The sequence below is a fragment of the Leuciscus leuciscus genome (genome assembly GCF_965113295.1).
Source record: "Leuciscus leuciscus genome assembly, chromosome: 5".
NCBI lineage: Eukaryota > Metazoa > Chordata > Actinopteri > Cypriniformes > Leuciscidae > Leuciscus > Leuciscus leuciscus.
Window position 1 is genome coordinate 18,930,480 of NC_138729.1, and position 19,057 is coordinate 18,949,536.

Sequence of the window (19,057 nt, forward strand, 5' to 3'; positions counted from 1 at the left end):
GACTCTTATTTTGAAATCAATGGACGTATTTATTATTGTCACATGCATCAGCTGACAACAATGACACTGGTTTGCTGAATATGCAGTGAGTGAAACTGGGATGCCAAACGTCACTGGTTGGACTTGTTCGTGTTTTGTCAGTTGTTATGTATGTATACAACACAGTTTGTCCGTGGCGATCATCTTATCTATGAACTGCTTGATTACTTGATTATCATTTAAGAGGAGGCACGATGAATCATGAGACCAGACCACTGTTGGTCAATGATGAGCAAACAGAACAGGACAGATCCGAGCAGGACTCCTACCTGGAGTAAGTGTCACGTTATTGTCTTTAGGGGTTTTCTTCTTACCAAAAAAACCCCAAAAGGTTCTGGAAAGATCTCATGTACAACAATGGTTGTCAATGTGGTTCAAAGAACACCATGGTTTATATCCTCAAATAACTTCTACTGTTTTTATAGTGGTATGATTACAGATAATTGGCACTTAAAAGTGTTATTCACTCAGTAATCTGTTCAAAATGAATGAGGAAATATTCAAATATTGTCATACCAGAAAGAGTCTGCAATGACTTTTCATAAAGGGTTCCCAACTGGAACATGTTCAACAAGCAGTTACCTACATTTTTATTGTTTCTTATCTAATTTTAACCTTTCGCTCAACAGTAAAGTTAAGAATGGGAAGTTGTACATGGCCACATTCGCAGCAGTTCTGGGACCCCTGAGTTTTGGGTTTGTGCTAGGCTATAGCTCTCCTGCCATACCTGAACTCTGCAGAATTCAAGACCCGAGACTGCAGCTCAGCAAAGATGAGGCTTCCTGGTTTGGGGTATGTGAATGCTTTTGGTCCGGTTTTACTTTTTATCAACTACAATTTGGCCGTACAATAAAGGAAATGCTTGTCATTTTCAGTTCCCAGAACCTGCATTATAATTGTAGTGTCAGAGCAGGTGGGTGTTTAAAAGAGAACCAAAATCTAAATGTAGTTGTCAGTGTATTAACATTTGATTGTTAAAAATACTGACAAGGGTTCAGATGTTTCAACATTAGCCTTCTGTATATTTTTCTCTCTTGTAGGCTGTGGTGACCATTGGTGCGGCTCTTGGGGGTCTTCTGGGAGGATGGATTGTGGAGAAGATTGGACGAAAATTGAGCCTTATGTTCTGTTCAATTCCATTCATCTTTGGGTTTACCATTATTATTGCTGCTCAGAACCACTGGATGTTATATGTGGGCAGAGTTCTCACTGGTCTGGCCAGTGGAGTGACTTCTCTTGTTGTACCTGTAAGAATTCCCTTTTTATTGCAATATTATGCAGAGTATAATAATAATAATCATAATAAAGCTATTGACTAAATTATTATTATTATTATAGACCGTAACAGAAGTAAAAATCCCATTAATTTTCTCCATAGGAGAATTTCTTTTTAGCGATAACTGACTGTGTTGAAGCCATCAGTCCACATTTATTTCAATTCTTTTTTTAAATAATCATTTAACTGTGTGTGTGTGTGTGTGTGTGTGTGTGTGTGTGTGTGTGTGTGTGTGTGTGTGTGTGTGTGTGTGTGTGTGTGTGTACACTATAATATATAGTATTTAATCAAACTCATGGATATTTAGATCAATAGCTTTGATCAATCCACTTGACTTTTTTTTTCTCTCTATTTCTCCAGCTTTACATCTCGGAAATGGCTCATGAGCGTGTTAGGGGAACTTTGGGATCCTGCGTGCAACTTATGGTTGTTATAGGCATTATGGGAGCCTATATAACAGGTATTGGCTCTCATTTTAATCTTGTGACTGCATTATGACACTTGAGTGCCTTTGATGGTAATAGGGCTGTTCTACTCCAGTTAGCTGTGTGAGATGATTGTTAATGTTTAATCAGAAGACACATTTGAATATATGTCAATGACATCAGTGAGATTTTGCACATATAATGTCTCTTTTCCAATGTAGCCCTGCACTCCAATACTTTATTTGTTCTTTGAAATCAGCTCAGATGTGTGTGAATGCCATCCTAATTTTTGCTCTCGAGAATCCTTGTGGAATGACTCTAGTGACTTTCAGTATTGCATTAGTGGGATAGGTCAGGAGTTAGCACAGGAATGTCCGTCTTCGAAATGCACAGAGCCTGCATTGTACATGGCTCTGTCTGAGCTGTGTTTACATGAATAGTATGAGAACTTGACCCATACTGTGTGATCAGTTGTAGTTGAGTAAATGATGAATTGTAATTTTTGGGTGAAGTACTCTTTAAGTAATGCAAAATTAATTTTATCAGGTTTGTTCTTGGACTGGCGATGGTTAGCAATCACATCCTCTATCCCTCCCACACTAATGCTGGTGTGTATGTGCTTCATGCCGGAGACGCCACGGTTCCTGCTCTCCCAAGGGAAAAGAAGAGAGGCAGAGGAGGCCCTGCGCTTCCTCAGGGGTCCTGATGCCCCTGTAGAGTGGGAGTGTGCTAGGATAGAAGATGCCTACAAAAATGAAGTTAGACATGACATAAATCTCTCATTTCACATCTCAAACTTTGTTTGGTCTCGATTTAAATGTTGAGCTGCTTTTCAAAATTAAAAATCAACATGAATTGGCATTTTACTTTTATAGTGTGAATTATTTTTTAATGAACTGTAAACTCAATGACAAAAAATGTTGGCCAACTTAAAGGGCCTGTTTACACCTGGTCATTTCATGCATTTTAACTGATCGGATAGCTATCTGATTTGTTCAAACGGTTCCATTTACACTTGGCCAGAAATGTCTCCGCAAAACGAATATAAATCCAATCTTCAACTGCAAATTTAACCGCAACAGTGGCATCAGCACTGGTAAGATCATTTAGTCTCATTACTTTTAATGAAGATGAATGTGTGTTAAGTGTCTCTCACACGTTTATTTTTTTACATTTTGGGTGGAATAAAATTTACATATGTGGTTTCAACAACCAACTTTGTCCAGTTTCGTCTGGAATGCATCTCAGACCATCTGCTGAAGTGGTTTGAGTGATTGGATTTATGACACCTGGTCTTTTCACGATCAGATTGCTGGACCAAGTGTAAACAGGCCCAAAGGGTTAGTTCACAAAGTCTGTCATAATTTACTCAACCTCCTGTTTTAATTTAAATTAAGACATGAGGATGTCCAAATTTAATTTAGGCTTTAATTCAAATATATAAACGTATCATAAGGCACCTACATAGTGCACATCAAATATGGTAAACATAAGCTCAACTGTGATTACTTGATGTACAATCTCATTGGTTCCTGTGGAAGGTCAATAATTATGTGACGATGTGGAAAAAAAAGCCTAAATTAAATTTGTTCATCATTAAAAGCAAGCATGTCTCTTCAGAAGTCTTAGATTTAACTGCTCAATTAATATGGATTTCTTTTATGAACTTTTTTTCAGCGTAATTGACAGATTTTTTTGGGGGGTGAACTATACCTTTAATTTTATCCAACAGAAACTGATTAATTAAATATGGGTGTAACCAAGTTTAATTTTGTTTGATATCTTTAAGTTTATCCCACTTTACCATAGCTTTTTATTTTATTTAATAAATAAATAATTCTTTGCACAGCTGTATATAAGTCACTAAGATTGACATTTAATTGATTACAGGAGCAAAGCTTCAGTCTGGCGGATCTGAAGGACCCTGGCGTCTATAAGCCTTTAGGCGTAGGCATTATGATGATGCTGTTCCAGCAATTTACTGGCATTAATGCCATCATGTTTTATGCAGAGACGATCTTCGAGCAGGCCCATTTCAAAGTGAGTGTTTGATGAAACTCATTAATGAAGAGCCTTCATGTTACTGTAAACGCACACTGTAATGTTCTTTATTGTCTGCCACAGAGCAGCGATGTGGCCACTGTTATTGTTGCGGCCACACAGGTGTTCTTCACTGCAGTTGCTGCTGTTATCATGGACAAGGCTGGGCGGAAAGTTCTTCTCATCTTGTCTGGTAGAAGCAAATTTTGTGGAATAATACATTTGCACCACTGTTTTTGAAACGAGAAAATGAATTATCTTCTATTTTGGTGCCCCCACAAGGTGTCATCATGTGTGTTAGTGAAGCAGTGTTTGGAGTGTATTTCAAGCTGACTGTGATGAAGCACAGTAACTCCTCACTGACGAGTTTACTAACAGACGCCCAGGGTCCTCTGGCGGAGCAGTCCCCGGCAGACCTCACCTGGCTGGCTGTGGGAAGCATGGGCCTTTTCATTACAGGTTAGTAGAAATGTATTTCACTGAAACTTACCATAGAACAAGAATTATTCAACAGCTGTATTAAGATTTGCTAAAACACTGCAAGATGAAATGTTCAGATTATTCTAGCCTAAAACTACATGCATAGAGAGGAAGTCAACTGCAGTTTGTTGGTTTGTATGTGTGCTAGGGGTGTAACAATTCACTTGTTTTCTCAAAGCATTGATTTACAGTTATGGATTTTTGAATCATGAATCATTTGTTTCTGTCAAGAAATTAATTAAAATACAAAACAAAAAGTAAAATGAATCGTAATATAGACTTATAGACACCAGATAAAGGGTACTTCAAATACCTGGACAATGCACCTACTTAACCGAAAACACTTCATGGACTTCATGTTGGACATTTCATGGACTCAACTGTCACAGATTTCCTTAAGTAGCCAATGGGGAAGAACTATCAGACTCTGTTGCTGGATGACAAAATAACCTTATATAATTCATACACTAGATCAGGGGTTCTCAACTCTGGCCCTTGAGAGCCACTTTCCTGCTACTTTTAGGTCAAACCTTGATTAAACTCACTGCCTATAACTTTCTAGTAGTTTCAGTGGTTCCTAACCCTGGTACTGGAGTAAAAACCAGGGAGTATTGATGCTCACTAAGCTCCCTGAGCAGAAATAATGTTAAATTTCTGAAGCACATAAAACGCACGAGCCAGCTCAATAAATATAATGACACGGGATGGAAGATTTGAAAAGACAAACTTTTATTATTATTATATGTCAGCATAAACACACATCACTAGACAGGTAGTGAACACATCTAGTTAATAGTTGGATGAAATGTTGTAAGGATATGAAATGGCATAAAAAATAATATCAAAAAGATATAGGTTCTGCCTGTTGTTGATTAATACCAGCGGTGACCTTCTACAACATGTAATGTCACCGTAAATTGAGTAATCACTGTCTAGTGAGCCAGGGTCCTTAACAGTGCCTGGATTCATGTACAAGATATACTGATTCACAAGCTCGGGAGCTGATTGAGACGCACCCAAGGACCGGGGTTTGGAACCACTGGTACAGTGCATCATTGGGACATAACTAGAGTGGCATTGTTCGTGCCCTCACAGATACATGCTGCACTCTTTATCACCTTTCATTGGATCATGCTCACTCTCCATTCTGTCCATTGACACTTTTTCTGAGCAGTTTTTTGAGAACCTCATGTTTGAGTCTCCTCAGGAGTTTAGTTTAAACTATCACTGACTATCACATGAGCAGATGATTGCTCTATAGTCTCGAGTCAAACTAGCTCAAACTATTGATAAAGCTGCCAACTCATTTCATGGCCACTTTTACTTCAATCAAACATTTTTATTGTGTGAAAATCTCAAGTTTTATAAGATAAAACTGCCATTTTACTGGTATATTTACTTTATTTTTCATGAGCAAAAGTCACTTGATATTAGGACATTGAGACAAGACCTTGAGGAAACCTTCCCCTGGTTTCACAGACAAGGTGAATATAATATGGTCATGCAGAAAAAGGCATTAATATGTGCTTTATAAGTACTAATAAACAGCATGCTAATAAGCAACTAGTTAATAGTGAGAACTGGACCCTAAACTAAAGTGTTACCTATTTAATTTACTTTCAAGTTGCTTGGTGCAATAAACAATCTTAAGTAGTTTTTCTAAGACATAATTACATAATCTTATGAATGCACATAAAAAACTGAATCAAATTCATGCAGTGATATCTAGTTTTCTTGCTACTACATGCCTCAAAAAAAGGATGTAGCTATACTTGTGTTTTTGTCCAAAATCATATTTTTGGTGAGATAAGTGAACTGACTGCAGTGAGTCTGACTATCATTAACACATGTGTTTACCAGGTTTTGCTCTTGGTTGGGGTCCTACTCCTTGGCTGGTGATGTCCGAGATCTTTCCCACACGAGTGAGGGGAATGGGCAGTGCTCTGTGTGTGCTTACCAACTGGACCTGTGCCTTCATTGTCACCAAAACCTTCCAGAACCTCATGGTGAGCTGACGGTTATGTATTTTCCCCTGAAATGTTCTAGGTTTAATGAACAGGTCTAATACATGATCTCTTTCAGGATGCCATAACTAGTGCAGGGACATTCTGGATGTTCTCAGGACTGTGCGCTCTCAATGTCATATTCACTGTCATCTTTGTCCCTGAGACCAAAGGCAAAACTTTGGAGGAGATTCAAGCCCGTTTTAAAGGGACTCATCGGCGCTAGACATATTTTCTCCTCAGTGCCAACTCCAAAATATTGAAGAAACAAACTAGTTGCATTGGCATGTCAGAAGCTCATTATGTTTTCAAATAATGTAAATGTTTACAGATCAAAAATTTGTTGTCTTAATGTGATTTGTCATTGAATTAGTGTGATAAGTGGCTGATGTGATATGTTTCAGACAATGTTCAAGAATTTTTATCATGACTTATTTTTATATTGTTACTGTTGGCACACCCTTAAACATCATGACTTTACATTGTGTCTAATTTTGAACTTATTTGCAGGTCACATGACGAATTAGCCTCAATAGAATTTTGCATGAACAACTATTCAATTGACACACAGTTTATATAAGCTTTATTTCCATTAGTTTTCATTGCAATTCCTCTGGAATTATAGCTACCAAAATAGTAGCTTGGGTTACATTTTGAAATTAGTATGTGCATGGCACACATTCTAATTTAAAATGTTACCCAAGTTAATATCTGATCTGATTCGATCGATCTCAAAAATATTTCTGAAATGTTGAGTTTAACTTGAAACTCATTTTTATATTCTGTAGATATATTTTTCTATAGATATATTATAAAAGTAAGAATTAAATAATAAAGAAATAAGTATTTCATTACCTGGTTGCACTGGTGACTACATACATTTTTTCTGACATCACTTGCTTTTTTTGTGTGTGTGTGTATAGCAAAGAAATTGAACCAAGTGCGATTAAACTAACTAATAATAATTCATTCAATGTACATGGTTACTGAACAACTCTGTCGTTTGCTTCATTCATGAGGTGAGCAAAATTAAACAGAACTCTCAAAAGTGAAGTTGTATTGCTTTAGATTGTGGTACTGAGTGTGCACAGTATGACTCTGTTCTGTAATAATGACAAGGATGAAACATTTAAATGCCAAATGATATGATGTGCCAAGAATGTTTTGTTTTTTTTACTGAAAAATGAAATTTGTAAAATTGTATTTTTAATATGCTGATAAATGCAGATAAAATGAACAACCTCAGCATTCTAAACATTTGTCAATTGCCTTTTTTTCCCCTAATGAATGACTTTTAACAGAATTAATGCTGTCTCGTACTAGATAGTGGTTTTAAGGTTTGAAGATGCTGAATAATGGCATATGTCATGAGAGATGTAATCTGAAAATGATCAAATTAAGAGGAAAATGTGTGTCTGATGTGCTACTGTAAGGATATTACGGGCCTCAGATAACTGGACTGTGATAAATGAATATGCATTACAAGAAGAGTTGATAAGTGTATCTAACCAATAAACTTTGAAGAACAATGAGATGTGAAGCACCAATTTCTGTGTGTCTCATTCTTCTCATGTGGGCCCGCAAGAAAAGGATCTGAAGCAGTACTCAGGCCCTTAAAGGAGAAGTTCACTTTTGAAAAAACTTTTGCTGATAATTTACTCACCCCCATGTCATCCAAGATGTCCATGTCTTTCTTTCTTCAGTCGAAAAGAAATTAAGGTTTTTGATGAAAACATTCCAGGATTTTTCCACATATTATGGATTCCATTGGGACCCAAACGGTTCAAGGTCCAAATGACAGTTTCATTGCCGCTTCAAAGGGCTTTAAACGATACCAGACGATGAATAAGGGTCTTATCTAGCGAAACGATCGGTCATTTCAAAAATAAAATAAAAAGTTGACGTTTTATAAGCACAAATGTTCGCCTTGCTCTGTTCTGTGATGCGCGTTCGTGACGTCACGTAATACGCAATTACGTTGAAAAGGTCAAGTTTGATGTGTTTACAAATGTGCGGAAGGAGGACCATATAAACATTTTCAAATGTATTTGTGTCAGTTTATCGTTTAAAATGCCCATTTCGTGTGCGCATCCTGAGTGTTTTAATATTAAAAAAGCCAAAAAGAACATTTTCTTCAATTTTTCAAGCGTGACCTTTTCAACGTAATTGCGTATTACGTGACGTCACGAACGCGCATCACAGAACAGAGCAAGCCGAACATTTGTGCTTATAAAACGTCAACTTTTTATTTTATTTTTGAAATGACCGATCGTTTCGCTAGATAAGACCCTTATTCATCGTCTGGTATCGTTTAAAGCCCTTTGAAGCGGCAATGAAACTGTCATTTGGACCTTGAACCGTTTGGGTCCCAATGGAATCCATAATATGTGAAAAAATCCTGGAATGTTTTCATCAAAAACCTTAATTTCTTTTCGACTGAAGAAAGAAAGACATGGACATCTTGGATGACATGGGGGTGAGTAAATTATCAGCAAAAGTTTTTTTAAAAGTGAACTTCTCCTTTAAGAGAGTAGCCAGAAAAATGGAGTGCAACTGGAAGAAAACAAAACTAGAGGTATTTCGCATTTCATGAAAAGATAGCTCGACTGCATACAGAGAGGCCTTAAAAGCTGCTAGATCTGCTTATTTTTCAAGCCAATTAGAAGAAAATAAACAAAACCAAAATTACAATTTATTTGAAACAGTGGCTAAACTAACGAAAAATAAAGCTTCAAGCCCAGAAATTTCCAAGCAGCACAGCAGTAATGACTTTATGAACTTCTTCACTTATAAGATTGATAATATCAGGGAGAAAATTATAACTATGCAACCGTCTACTACAGTATCGCATCAGGGAGTGCATTGTAGTCTCCCTAAGGAAATATTTGATTCATTCATTGCTATAGGAGAGGAAGAATTGTCTAAACTCGTTAAATCATCTAAATCGACAACATGTATGTTAGACCCTTTTCTGACTAAGCTACTAAAAGAGATGCTTCCAGAGGTCATAGATCCTCTTCTTAATTAATATCATTAATTCATCTTTGTCATTAGGATACGTACCAAAAACCTTTAAGCTGGCTATGATTAAACAGCTTGTTAAAAAAATGCAACTTGATCCTACAGAATTAGTCAATTACAGGCTGATCTCGAATTTACCTTTTCTGTCAAAGATACAAGAAAAGTCAGTATCCTCACAACTATGTTCCTTTTTAGAAAGAAATTATATCTGCGAGGATTTTCAATCAGGATTTAGACCGTACCATAGTACTGAGACAGCTCTCATTAGAGTCACAAATGATTTGCTCTTATCATCCGATCGTGGTTGTGTCTCTCTATTAGTGTAACTCGAGCTTAGTGCTGCATTTGATACCATCGACCACAACATTCTTTTAAATAGACTCGAAAATTATTTTGGCATTAGTGGAATTGCATTAGCATGGTTTAAATCATACTTATCTGACCGTTATCAGTTTGTAGCAGTAAATGAAGAGATGTCTTATCGATCACAAGTTCAGTATGGCGTACCACAAGGCTCAGTACTAGGACCGTTGCTGTTCACTCTGTACATGCTACCCTTGGGAGATATAATTAGGAAGCATGGCATTAGTTTTCTCTGTTAGCTGATGATACGCAGCTCTATATTTCTTCACACCCTGACGAAACTTACCAATCACAAAATGTACGGAATGCATAGCTGATATAAAAAACTGGCTGACTAGCAATTTCCTACTACTTAATTCTGAAAAAACAGAGATTCTAATTATTGGGCAAAAAACGTCCTCACGTAATAACCTAAAATACTGTCTAACACTTGATGGCTGCTCTGTCAAGTCCTCATCGTTGGTAAGGAACCAAGGTGTGCTCTTTGATACCAATCTTTCATTTGAAAGTCACGTGTCTAGTATCTGTAAAACCGCATTTTTTCATCTTTAAAATATATCTAAATTACGTCATATGCTCTCAATGAAAAATGCAGAACAATTAGTTAATGAGTTCATGAAATCAAGGCTAGATTACTGTAATGCTATTATGGGTGGTTGCCCTGCACGCTTAAACAAACTACAGCTGGTCCAAAATGCAGCAGCTAGAGTTCTTACCAGAACCAGGAAGTATGACCATATCAGCCTGGTTCTATCAACACTGCATTGGCTCCCTATTAAACATCGTATACATTTTTAAATATTGCTGATCACTTACAAAGCACTAAATGGTTTAGCTCCGCAGTACTTGAGCGAGTTCTTAACGCATTATAGTCCTTCACATCTACTGCGATCTCAAAATTCCAGCCAGTTGATAATCAAAATCGACTGCTGGCGGTAGATCCTTTTCCTATTTAGTGGGAATACAGATAAATGTCTGTATTATAAATTTTTAAGGCCAGACAAGTAGTTTATTGAGGGTTAATTTGTAAAGAAGGACTACACGCCTGCGCACATATATATTCAAACGCGCATACCTTTGGACTGATCACATAATTCGCATGTGGATTTCATAAGGATTTTCCTGTTAAAACGGTGTTGTGTTAGTGGCCTCTAAGTTAATAACTAATGATCTTCGCAACGGAAGTGAATCAATCAATCAAAACTAACTTTAGCTGGACAATAACTTTACTCTAGAGCTGCTGTAAAGCCTAAACAATCTTTTGTAAAGCCTAAACAATCCTATTATCTCTGCAAAGCTGCTTTGAAACAATCCATATTGTTAAGAGCGCTATATAAATGATGGTGACGACTTGACTTGAGTTTGTGGGAAAAGATTAACTATTGAATTCATTGTTCTTACTGCTACATAACATGGTGCAATGATTCATAGAACTACAACTTGAAATAGACAGTAATGCCATAAACATAATATATATTATATATATATTTAAATAAGAAACAATATTTGCCCCCTCAAACAGATATGTAAAGAACTAGTAATAGCACAAAAGTAGCTGTAATTAACAAGACAACCCATAATAACTTTATACTAGACAGAATAATTCATTAAATTAAAGTTAGATGTTAGTTTTTATGGACCACCCCTTACAACAACCAGACCTCCCTGACCTCCTTCCCAGTCAGAAAGTGTTATAAAAATTTTTTTTTTTTTTTTTTTAACTTCGGGAGGAGCACGTTCAGATGATCTACCCAATCAGCACGAGAGGAGGCCTATAAAACCCACTTACCTCTGTCCCACGACAGTTTTCCAGCATCCCTCCACCACCCCAACTCCTCACTCTCGACTGTTCCTATCCCAACCAGGGATGGGGGAGTACTCTGAGTTCAGGCCAAATTCCGAGCTCGGAGCCCTCCCCATCGGACAGCACGCCAAATACGCAATCTCTTTACTCTATCTGGCCATGTAAGTGTGAACTCGTGAAATTACTAGAGTCTTCCAGCTGTTGTTTGAGGTATCCAGTGCTTGTATTTTTTAAAGTATGTGCATAAAGTTGTTATGCACTGTCTGAGAAGCAGAGGTATTCAGGAGTATTCAGAGATCTCTGTTTAGTTGTGCATCAGTGTACACTGTAATGAAGAGATTGGTGTCGTAACATTTGGGCCAGTGTAAGTCAAAGTCCAGGGTCACCTTACACCCACAGTCTGTCCCCTCGTAGAACAACATTTAAAGCAGAGTTGTCCAAAGATTGTTTTTAAAAAAGCATTATGTGTTTATGTCTATAATTATGCACCAGAGGAATGTCTGACAAATATGTTTTGTAATCCTCTGTATATACAGGATTCTGTTCTGTCATTTTTCAGTGATTTCATGTCAGATTCTCTAACATACAAAAAATTGTTGCTGTTTTAAAAGTCTGAACTGTACACATGCACTGTGTGTATAGGGGCTGGGCTCCTGTCCTTCACAAACATTGCCTTGCTGTTGGCAAATATAAACCCAGGAGTTTCCCCACCGCTTCTGTGATATGTCAAAAGTTTTGCATTTCCATACGGTGCTTGAACTTTCATCATGAATCTGGCATTAGCACTTTTGCTTTGTATGTTTTTAGGAACCCATGGTTTCAACAAACAGTATCCTGTTGAGCCTCAGCCCAACTTCGATCTGGAGAAAGTGAGTATGATTTTTCCATTTTTCTGGGGTGTTTGAGCATTGAATGCATGTTTTTCATTAAATAGTGACATGAATAAGAGACATTTTAAATGTGCACAGCATTATATCTGTTTCAAACAGTGAAGAGGTAGAACTGCAGTGGGATATAAGTTTACTTAAAGCACGGATCATGGTTAATCAGCTTACACTGTCAAAAAAAGTTTACCTTTAGGGTTACAACAGCTTGTCACTGGGGCAGTACCCATAAAAGGGCAACTTTGTACCTTATTTACCACTAAATGGTACTGCAGTGACAAAATGTTGTGTCCCTAAAGGTTTTTGCTATTTTTTTATTGAGAGTGTACATTTATTTCTATACAAGAATGAATATTGAGTGGTTTTGATGTATATTGAACAGATGCAGTGATGTAAAAAATATTCATAACTCCTGTATTAATTGTGAAATGAGTTTACAGAAAGAAACTTAAACTTAACATTGACTACTCCTGCATTGTCACCTTCTCTTTGTGCCACATTACATTTTGTTTGAAAATTCGCAGACATTTAGTAAGTTCTAGAAATAGGAAATAATATGACAGAGCAAATTCGGTAACAAGGTCTCATTACCCAAACCATCACATCTTTCAAGAAGCAGCTGATGACTCACCTCCCCACACCCTTAAATCAATGAACTTATTTTAATAATCTATTAGTAAATGTTGAAATTAACATTATGTTATTAATAATACATTATGTAATTAATAATGTTAACAAATGGAACCATACGTAACGCTAATTCTTTTTCAGGTACTGTATTTTCTGTAATAACAGTAATTATACAGGCTGTATAACCATCAGCTGGTACTACAGAACCCTTGGAAATCTTAGTGAACTGCAAACCATTTTTTACTTTCTTTTACTGTCAGTTTGCAGGTGAATGGTACCGTATTGGAATTGCAGATGCATCTGCGCTGTTTGCAATGTTCAAAAACCATCTGAAGGTTTCTAAAGGTCTTCTGGTAGCAAATGACAATGGAAATGTGAACCTAACCATGTGGACCATGAGGTGCATAATTTTGGACAAGATATTGTTTCATATTTACATTATCACACCATCTCAAATAACAAAGGGAAAACATATTGTAAAACATGTAATATTTGAGCTCTGCGCTAACAGTCTGTATATATTTGAACTAACAGGCCATATGGATGCTCCGTCAATGTTTATTCATACAAGAAGACAGATGTTCCTGGAGAGTTCACTTACTTTAGCAAAAGTAAGCTCTCATTTCCTTTCTCTAACATCTTCGTGCTTACATCACATGTTTCTTATCACATGGCGTCATTGTTCACAGAACTGACATCCAGAACTGACTCTCAAAAACGTTCAAATATATATATATATATATATATATATATATATATATATATATATAAATATATATATATATATATATATATATATATATATAAATATATATATATATAAATATATATACCAAATGCACACCTTCATCAGATCTACCAGAAAAATAACAAGATATTTCTTAATAATTATTATATACAGCATTTTGAGAATTTAGTGCAAAAATTTTAAAAAGTGGTAACCTGTGATTGTTCCTTTAAAAAAATAATTCTACCTTATTTAACCCATAAGATTCAGTGATATTAAATAATATTTTAATTAGAATTTTTAGGATACCATTTTTTTTCCCAGTATGCCTATAGGTTTTAGCTGCAATCTATGTCTTTATAAACTTTATATACAGTAGTCAACATTTGAAGTGGATCAAAACCTTTCATCAAAGTTATACATTCATTTTTTTAAATACCTTAGTATAAAAATACCTTCTTGTCTTAGGACAAGTTTCAAATGTTCAACTTCAAATGTTGACTACTGTACTTCAATTTTAGTATACACTTATTTATAACATTACACAAACATAAACAGATCCAATCAATCCCCAAATTTAAAATGTACATGATGTGTCTGACCTTTTGTTAAGGGCACAGGATAACAAAAGACATCACGATAGTGGAGACCAATTACACTGATTATAGTTTGGTCCTTAAATACAAGAACCTGGACAAAGAGTACACTCAAGTAGCTCTTTATGGTAAGTCTGAACTGATGATGTAAAATATATGTCACGTATGCTGTCTTGGACATATTGATAAGGCATGCTAATCTGTTGGAAACATTGCTCCTAGGACGGTCATCCATACTAAGACCAGATCTAATTGAGAGATTCAGATCTTTTGCTTTATCTCTGGGCTTTTCTGAGGAGGCCATTGTCGCCCCAACAGATGTTGGTAAGTTTGCATGTGATATAACGAACATAAACTGTTTATGTCAGACTGCCACACTGCAGAAAAAAACAGGAATAAGCTACTGGGGCTAATGTTTAATGTGTATGTGACCTTAAATAGGGCCTCTAAAGTTTGCTGAATCAATAAAACACCATGCACACACAAAACTACCAAGTCACTCTTAAAGGGGTGGTTCAGGATTTTCGACATCGGACCTCATTTTCAAGTGAGCCTGGTTGTTATTCATCAGTGGAGACATTTTTCAAAAAAATTCATCCAGTCCTTACTTTTGGATAGTTCGCCGGTGCTAGGCTAGCGCGAGTCAACGGTGCACGTTAGCCTGCCATTAAAAACAGTTTTACCCACTCCACACACCAAAAGCAAATAAATTATAACGCCAGACTGTCAATGTAATGTCTGTTGAGAGAATAATGTTCGAAATCAAACTACCCTTTCATCACATTGCATTAGTTATAATTTGTTCCCTGTATTTATAAGCAGTCTACAGCAGCGGCTTTCCCACTTTTTGACATTGATCACATTCCAATACCTTTCAGAAATTGTTGTATATACATATAAATATATATATATATATATATATATATATATATATATATATATATATATATATATATTAAAATAACTATATAAAATAAATAACACATACCCAATTTTCAATGTCAACTGACATGCCATGCCAGTAAAATCTGGCACAGATGGCAGCACGTGTTTTACCAATCCCTGTGTGCCCACCAATGGGAGAGGAATGGAATTCTTCAAAGAGCATCCTGGCTTCCTCTTTGGTTTTGATCACTCTTTTCCCTCCATAAAAAAGCATTCCATCTACATTAAAGAGAAAACATAACTATGACAAAAGTAGACTAAAAGGACATTTGGCATTGTTGGAAAAGAAAATCAAGATGAATAATAAAATAAACATAATTGAAATTTAAAGTTAAAATAACTACCCTTTAAGTTGAATTTGAGTGCATATCTTCGAATGTTCTGCCTTTTGGACTTATCATACCCTGATGGGTACGATCCCACTGACAGAAGATTATACAATGCTTCCCACTTATCTTCCATAGCTGTCAAAAAATGCAAGGAAAAAAAAGCACAAATAGATATAGTGCTGTAAATCAATGGGGCATTTTTTATGTGATTAATCGTAATTACAAACATTAAAGTTAAATTTAATATATTTTATAATGTAATAATTTCACAGTTGATCTCCAAATGAATGCAGAAACAACATAGAGTATATTTTCAATATTTGTTTAATGGCCTATATTTATGAATGAAAACTGCTGTCACTTTAAGACCTGCCGCTGTTTACAGATACGCGGATCTCACACGCCTCACACTCTTTACGGTCATTTGATACTTTATTTAATTCATTTAAGACTGATCTTATAGGGACACCCGACAAAACGGACATTTTGGCATAATTGTGTGTGCTTATATTATACACTAAAACAATCAAATCATATTCCCCGCCCATATCAAAATTATAAAATAAAATTATCAATGGTGCTAGCTGGCTTTATATGAATGTGACCGTAAACAGTTCTCAAACTTACCTCACATGAAGAAGTTCTCAAAGCAAGTAGTAAAAAATGATGGGCGTGTTGTTCAGCGTGACAAAATAGACGAAATATTGATGTGCGCATGCGCAGTAAGCCCTGGTAGGACAATCTGACGGGTAGGATGGAATGTCAGGACACCTGTACACATAACAATCACGCAAGTGTATTTACCTGCCGATGATGATGAGACTTTTGCCTGAGATGCAAGAGTACTTTGATTTCTAACATTATTCTCTCAACAGACATTTACATCGATAGTCTGGTGTTATAATTTATTTGCTTTTGGTGTACTGTGGAGTGGGTAAAACTGTTTTTAATGGCAGGCTAACGTGCACCGTTGACTCGCGCTAGCCTAGCACCGGCGAACTATCCAAAAGTAAGGACTGGATGAATTTTTTTTGAAAACTGTCTCCACTGATGAATAACAACCAGGCTCACTTGAAAATGAGGTCCGATGTCGAAAATCCTGAACCACCCCTTTAACAGGAATCATGTTGATCTACACTTTTACATTGTACAATTTTACATTTATTTGTTGATTTGTAATGCATTTTTAATGTTTTTTAGATCCCTGCCCTATCCTAGAACCAAGGTATGGATTTACCACTTCCTCATATATATGAGAGGTCGGGGCTAGTTGTCTGTATAGAGATATGACTTCAAAAAGCAAAACATTCCACCGTTATTGCTCAATAAATAACATATAGTTAATTTACAGTTCGGTATGTTGTCACAGTAGACTGGTATAACGTGTTTATCACTTAGTGACACTTAGTTTGCATCCTTACGCCAGTAGGTGGCGACAAGTGACCGTCTTTATGAGTGAATCAAATTATTTGTTCAAAAATACTGATTCATTCAGGAACGAAACACCACTTTGAGTTGTGAACGAAACTGATGTGGATGTGTTTGGCAGTTGGAAGTATTCTCTTTGTTTGAGCAATAACAGACAAGGTAACTGGTAATATTGTGTATAAAATATATGTGTTTGAAAAGTGGCTAAATCACGACTCACTATGGTAAAAGCAGCACTCAGTAGCTTCGGGACTTCTTCGCTGTATTCTCGCTTTTTGCTCGCAGGTTTCTCTCTAGAGCTCCCCCCACAGCTTCGGAATAGATATTTGACAACACTGTTGTAAAAACTCGTTGTTGATTCTCAGACACCAGAGGCTATAGATCAACGACATCAAAGCAGATGGGACGTTCTTTAAAACGCCTTCTTCATTCGGGTTCGGACAGCGTGAGGGAGCGCAATAATGACAGCATTTTAGCAGATTTCTTTTGGCCGTAAAGCAATTGTTTACATCGCGAGACCTGATATCACGCGAGACTTCCTGACGCAGCGGCCGGCGGCTCGCCGGCTCAAAGTTGCAAGTGCATATTTTCCGCTCACGGGCACCAGGGGGGTGCGAAACGACCACCATTCAACCCGAAATAAGTAATATAACCATTCCAATGACTCCGAAGCTGTTCAGTTAAGGTAAAAAAAAGTTACTTAGTTCACCTTTAAATCGAAGTAATGCTGTTATTCGCAACAATGTTAACATGTTTTGAAATTGATGTTTTAAAAACAACATACAACACTGCTATAAAAACAAATTTGTCTAACTGATGTTTCAAAACATTATTGCCACTATTATAGCCCTTGTGACAACTAGCCCCAGTCTCCCAGTGGCTGAAATACATGAGTTCTATGTGACGTTGATAATGATGTAAACCCCATGAAAAGCCTTGTTTTATCCAATCTAAAATATACACCACTGTTCACTCACCTGCAGGAATACAGCAGAATTCAGAGAGGACAAATCTGCACAAACTGTTAATCAGTCAGTCTTTGCCACTGAGAATCTTTCCAAAGTGTGATTGGACAGGATGTTTTTATCGGTAGGCTAACCCAATCGAACTTCATAACTAATTGTATACTTTCACCATCTTTCAGCCAGCCTTGGAGTCAGACCATGGGTTACATATATTCAGTTTTGTTACACATTTGGGGAACAGTGTTTGTTTTAACGCAAACAATCATTGGAGAAATGCAACACTATGAAATCTTCAATGTAACGCAGTTTGTGCTACAACTGTAAACCAGCAGGTGGAGCTGTTGTATCCAGCCAGCATCACTGTTGAAATTCTGATCCACCTGACACTGATGTTTACTAACAGGCGGTGCTACTGATAATGGACATGCATTTGTGTGGTTGTTTGCTTAATATTTACAGAAAATTTGTGTAAAATCATTTAGATCATTTTACAATTCCACTGTATTTTCAAAATGAACAATAAAAAGTTGTTTTGTTTTGTTTTGCAATTAAACTAAACATATAGGCCTATTCCATGTTACAAAACAAATAAATAAGCATATTACACATTTGTTTGTGTGTGTGTGTATATATACAATACCATTCAAAAGTTTTCAAGAGTTTTTTAAAACAAGTATTATGCTCAACAAGGCTGCATTTATACAACAATAATATTGTAAAATAGCTATAATTTAAATTAAAATAACTATTTTATATTTTAATGTAATTAATTCCTGAATATTCAGCAGCCATTGCAGTTCACTGTCACATAATCCTTCAGAAATCATTCTAATATGCTGATTTTGTGTTAACATTTCGTATTATCAATGTTGTGCATTCTTTTCAGGATTCTCTGATGATGTATATATATATATAATGGTTATGTTGGTAATGATGATGATTATGTAAACATTGTGTCAAATCATATTGTAAAATGCAGCCAATTAATCAGTCATTCAATTAGTAAATCAATCAATTAACTAGTTCCTGAAAAGCATTCCTCTACTATCATCACTTGTCAGCAACAAATGATGCGTGGCTTAGTTTGGGCCTTTGTCTGTCA

At 36.3% G+C, this 19,057-nt stretch overlaps 2 protein-coding genes across 3 annotated transcripts; both read left to right on the forward strand.

The window, feature by feature from the left end:
• Positions 1-52: 52 nt before the first annotated feature.
• On the forward strand, positions 53-7,803 carry slc2a8 (solute carrier family 2 member 8). The gene is made up of 10 exons (XM_082168853.1): positions 53-313; positions 669-831; positions 1,080-1,286; positions 1,676-1,775; positions 2,287-2,498; positions 3,631-3,780; positions 3,865-3,973; positions 4,063-4,239; positions 6,121-6,266; positions 6,343-7,803. The coding sequence occupies exons 1-10, from the start codon at positions 234-236 to the stop codon at positions 6,487-6,489; spliced, it is 1,491 nt and encodes a 496-aa protein (XP_082024979.1). The 5' UTR covers positions 53-233; the 3' UTR covers positions 6,490-7,803.
• Positions 7,804-12,154: 4,351 nt separating this feature from the next.
• lcn15 (lipocalin 15) lies at positions 12,155-18,561 on the forward strand. Of its 2 annotated transcripts, none has more exons than XM_082169545.1 (7): positions 12,155-12,320; positions 13,226-13,365; positions 13,500-13,576; positions 14,306-14,416; positions 14,511-14,612; positions 16,763-16,787; positions 18,135-18,561. In XM_082169545.1, exons 1-7 carry the CDS (start codon positions 12,219-12,221, stop codon positions 18,277-18,279), a joined length of 702 nt encoding a protein of 233 aa, XP_082025671.1. In that variant the 5' UTR covers positions 12,155-12,218; the 3' UTR covers positions 18,280-18,561. The 2 variants fall into 2 exon arrangements, with proteins under 2 accessions (XP_082025671.1, XP_082025672.1); XM_082169546.1 differs by having other exon boundaries at positions 12,156-12,320; positions 17,974-18,271.
• The last annotated feature ends 496 nt before the right edge of the window (positions 18,562-19,057 follow it).